At 43.3% G+C, this 4,683-nt stretch overlaps 1 protein-coding gene across 1 annotated transcript; it reads right to left on the reverse strand.

Moving 5' to 3' along the window:
* Positions 1 to 722: 722 nt before the first annotated feature.
* On the reverse strand, positions 723 to 3,754 carry LOC117505130 (mucin-3B-like). Its single transcript, XM_034164673.1, has 4 exons — positions 3,476 to 3,754; positions 3,167 to 3,282; positions 1,062 to 1,126; positions 723 to 919 (listed from the first exon to the last, which is right to left on the reverse strand). The coding sequence occupies exons 1-4, from the start codon at positions 3,624 to 3,626 to the stop codon at positions 781 to 783; spliced, it is 471 nt and encodes a 156-aa protein (XP_034020564.1). The 5' UTR covers positions 3,627 to 3,754; the 3' UTR covers positions 723 to 780.
* Between the last annotated feature and the right edge of the window lie 929 nt (positions 3,755 to 4,683).

A 4,683-nucleotide genomic window follows, 5' to 3' on the forward strand; every position in this document is an offset into this window, starting at 1 on the left:
TTTTACTTGCAATTTTTATTATTTGTTTATTTTTTCTTTCCTTTTTTCTAAGGTCACGTCAACAGGGGGAGTTGTCAGAGTGTTCTATGATGCAGACCACAAAATGGCCGACACACATCCAAAATGTCCTTGTAACTATCTGATCTCTACCTAACTGCATTTCAAAATGTCCTTGTATTTGGCAGGACTATCTGATCCTTTTATAGCTACATATTTGATAAAACCATCTGATATTTTTATAGCTGTCTAACTGATAAAACCAAAGTATTCACATCTATTTGGACAGCATGGTGGAACACTCTGAATTATTGTCTTGCATCAACATACACAAACACTAAGATTTTCAAATACTGGCCTTGAACACAACGTGAGCAGACACCCACTAATACCCGCCTACTTCACCTCACTTTGCAGCCAATCACATAGACACTGATTCACGACAGGGTAAGGACGGCCTATATGGGGCCGAATTAGGCACAGAAATAAAAGCTAGCATAGAAAGGAAATCTGGGCTCTTTGTTCCAGATGTAGCATGTGATCTGGTTCAAGATGACTCTCTGTAACAGGGTTTTAACTTTTTTCCGTTTCCTGTCCAGTTCTTTTTGAGATCACTCACCACAACAAAAGAACCTAACACTTGCCCCCTATGTTAATAGTTCATGTTAATAGTTAAACCAAGGTTTTCACATTGTTCGGTCTACAATTTTTATGGGTATTGGTTATCTCACCCTTGTGATGTTTTTGTAGTACTGCGAGCATCAAAGGCGTTGACTGATAACTTCACCTAGAATAATGATAAAGTTCCAAAATTATCAGTGTTTGTGTCAGATTATGTAATATTTTGTAATCAATGCACAATTGAACAGGTGTTTGTTCACTCACAGTGCCTTCTGGGTATTTTTTCTGTGAGGCTGCCAGCCTGAGAGAACAGCACAAATCAGCATTTTTAAAATCTTTTTGCAACTTATTTAAATGAAAGTGCACAGTTAGAACATTGAGAGAAAATACACATTCAACAAGGCAATAATGAATGTTACTTAAAAAAGTGTTAAATCCAGTACCTGATACTTAGAACCACCACTGCTTTAAAGTTGGCTATGTTTTGTGCAAGGTAATATCTCTCCATCTGTACTCACAACAACATAAAGTGGCATTTCAAAATTACAATCAAAACCTTCAGCACCTATGCATCATTTCAAAGCATATGCAAGAAATGAAAAAGTAACAGGGTGGATTTCAACACAAATTTGTGACAAAGTTGTGCTTGGATTGGATGAGGGTTTATTAAATGTTGAAGCAAACCTAGCTGTGTTTGTTTTTCCTCATTCTCTCTCTTTTTTAATCTATTTTGCAAAATTCCAGGAACTAGCTTTATGACATCATAAACATCTCACCCAAGTTTTAAACCCCTCCCGTATCATCAAGAAAAGGCTTTAAATGTTTACATTTTTATAGCACTTACGTATATAGATGTTATACTGAAGTGTTCCACAAGAAAATACTCAAAACATTCTTCACCGATGGTTCCCGTCTGACATTTTGCTTCAGTCTACACATAATTGAAGGGCACTCATCTTTGATCTTGATTGCACCTTTGCACCAAATCTGAAGTTCTGATTGAGCAACTTTATGATCTTTGATCATGATTGCTGATATTCGTACCTATTCTTAAATCCTAATTGCACATCTGTGATTATGATCATCAAGCGTTGATCACGATTGCCTACTATTGATTACAAATGCTCATCTTTCATCTTGATCTTTGATCATAACCATCATGTTTTTATCCTGATTGCTGACCCTTGATTCTAACTGGTCTTATTTTATCGTGATATTTGGTTATAATTGTCAAGCTTTGATCCTGATTGCTGACTTGTGGCCCCAAATCACTCATCTGTGATACTGTTTTCTGGCAAAGGTTGCAGTTTGTTATTTTGTTCCCCATTGCTGTATACCTTTGATCCACTATTTGCATAAGAAGGATTAAGATCAAGGGACAGATCCTGAATTCCATCTTGATCCATGAAGTAATCCCTGTCTCCAGGAACAAGAGAATCAGGATGCGAGATCAAGGCTCAAAGCCATGCACAGGAATCAGGATCAAAGGCAAGATTTACTCATTTAGCCCAAAACAGACGATTCAACAAAATCCATTTCCAGTCAGGGATATCAAATCAAATCAAATTTAATTTATATAGCGCCAAATCACAACAAACAGTTGCCCCAAGGCGCTTCATATTGCAAGGCAAAAGCCATACAATAATCACAGAAAAACCCCAACGGTCAAAACGACCCCCTATGAGCAAGCACTTGGCGACAGTGGGAAGGAAAACCCCCTTTTAACAGGAAGAAACCTCCAGCAGAACCAGGCTCAGGGAGGGGCAGTCTTCTGCTGGGACTGGTTGGGGCTGAGGGAGAGAACCAGGAAAAAGACATGCTGTGGAGGGGAGCAGAGATCGATCACTAATGATTAAATGCAGAGTGGTGCATACAGAGCAAAAAGAGGTGAATAAAAAGAAACAGTGCATCATGGGAACCCCCCAGCAGATATCTTACTCACATTCAATCTAACAAACTAATAAATGGTTTGTACATAAGTAAATAATATCATTGATGGACAGAATCATTTGCCTACATGTATTCTTTTTATTTTTGTTTTTTGTTCAGCTTTTTTGTGCTCCATGTTCTCTTTGTGTCCGTGTGTTAGACTTGATAACTCACTTCTGGTTTGTCAGTCATCACAAAACATTTGTCAGTGAGACACACACACAAAAAAAAATCAGAGCTCACGATAATCATTAGCAGCGTCCCATCATAACTCCGTTTCTCTTCGTCTTGGGAGCGTATTCTTGAATATGCCCCCGTCAGGTTGCTTTTATAAGAATCTATATTTTACTGAATGAACAAGCTTTGTGGTGACACACTGTATCAAACTCAAAGTTAATTATGTCATTCAATAACTTCATTTCAAATTATTAATCTGTAGCATCAGATAATGTAATATTTGCATTTGATGGTTCGGTTTATTCTGTTAACCTGCTGCAAATTAAGTAATAAGTATTTTCTAAAGGAAATATTTTTCCTTCCATAATGTCAGGCTCCAGAACATGAAGATACAAAGTGCATTAACTGCTGGAAATGATCATGTCTTATCGAGTTATCTTACCCGCTCACTGAAGTTTTTCGCAAATTCCTTGTACTCAGGCGATGAGGCAGATTCATACTGTGGTTTGTATTCGTCATTGATAACCACATCAACTTTCACTGTTCTGTTGATGGAAACTGAAATGAGACATGAACACTTGTATTAGTCATAAATCTCATTATGGTGCGTTATAATTGTTTTTTACTACTGACTGTGTGAAGCACTTTTTATTATTTGTTGTCATTATTATTGTCATCAACTGTCAATGATAATGTAAAAATGTTTTATCTAAATGGCGACTGTGCCTGTAAGCAGTCGGACATACTGTACCTGGGTCAATATTGCTCTGAACAAATTCACAACGGTCTCCATTAAATCCACTGGGACATATACACTTGCTCCCATCAAAATGTCCTCCATTCTGACATTTTATTGGCTCGAGGGTGGTACTTGTCATTACCGTCAGAGTAGTGCCTGGCATTGCAGTTGGTGTGGCGCCACTTGTCTGGACAGCGCTTGTCACACTCCCGTTTGTCGGGGTGGCACTTGTTGGAGTAGTGCTTGTCAGGGTGGCAGTTGTTTCACTCCCACTTGTCGGAGCGGCACTTGTTGGGGTGGCAGTCGTTGAGGCAGCACCTGTCACACCCTCACTTGTTGGGATGGCACTTGTCATACTGACACTTGTCTGGGCGCTACTTGTTGTACTCTCGCTCGTCAGGGCGGTGCGTGTCGCTTCGGCACTGGTTGTGCCTCCGCTTGTTGGGGAAGCACTTGTCACACCTCCGCTTGTTGGGGAGGAACTTGTCGGGGCACCAGTTGTTGGGGTGGCACTTGTCAGGGTGCTGCTTGTTGTGCTCCCACTTGTCAGGGCACTGCTTGTCTGGGCGGTGCTTGTCAGGGGGCTGATGCTTGTCATGATGGTGTTTGTCGGGGAGCTGATAGTTGACGTGCTGGCACTTGTTGGGGAGCTGGTGCTTGTCGCGCTGGTGTCTGTGGGGGAGCTGGTGCTTGTCGCGCTGGTGTCTGTCGGGGGGCTGGTGCTTGTCGCGCTGGTGTCTGTCGGGGGGCTGGTGCTTGTCGCGCTGGTGTCTGTCGGGGGGCTGGTGCTTGTCGCGCTGGTGTCTGTCGGGGGGCTGGTGCTTGTCGCGCTGGTGTCTGTCGGGGGGCTGGTGCTTGTCGCGCTGGTGTCTGTCGGGGGGCTGGTGCTTGTCGCGCTGGTGTCTGTCGGGGGGCTGGTGCTTGTCGCGCTGGTGTCTGTCGGGGGGCTGGTGCTTGTCGCGCTGGTGTCTGTCGGGGGGCTGGTGCTTGTCGCGCTGGTGTCTGTCGGGGGGCTGGTGCTTGTCGGGGAGCTGGTGCTTGTCGCGCTGGTGTCTGTCAGGGGGCTGGTGCTTGTCGCGCTGGTGTCTGTCGGGGAGCTGGTGCTTGTAGCGCTGGTGTCTGTCAGGGGGCTGGTGCTTGTCGGGGAGCTGATGCTTGTCACGCTGGTGTCTGTCAGGGGGCTGGTGCTTGTCGAGGAACCGGTGCTTGTCGCGCTGGTG

This window comes from Thalassophryne amazonica, chromosome 23 (assembly GCF_902500255.1).
Source record: "Thalassophryne amazonica chromosome 23, fThaAma1.1, whole genome shotgun sequence".
Taxonomy (NCBI): Eukaryota; Metazoa; Chordata; class Actinopteri; order Batrachoidiformes; family Batrachoididae; genus Thalassophryne; species Thalassophryne amazonica.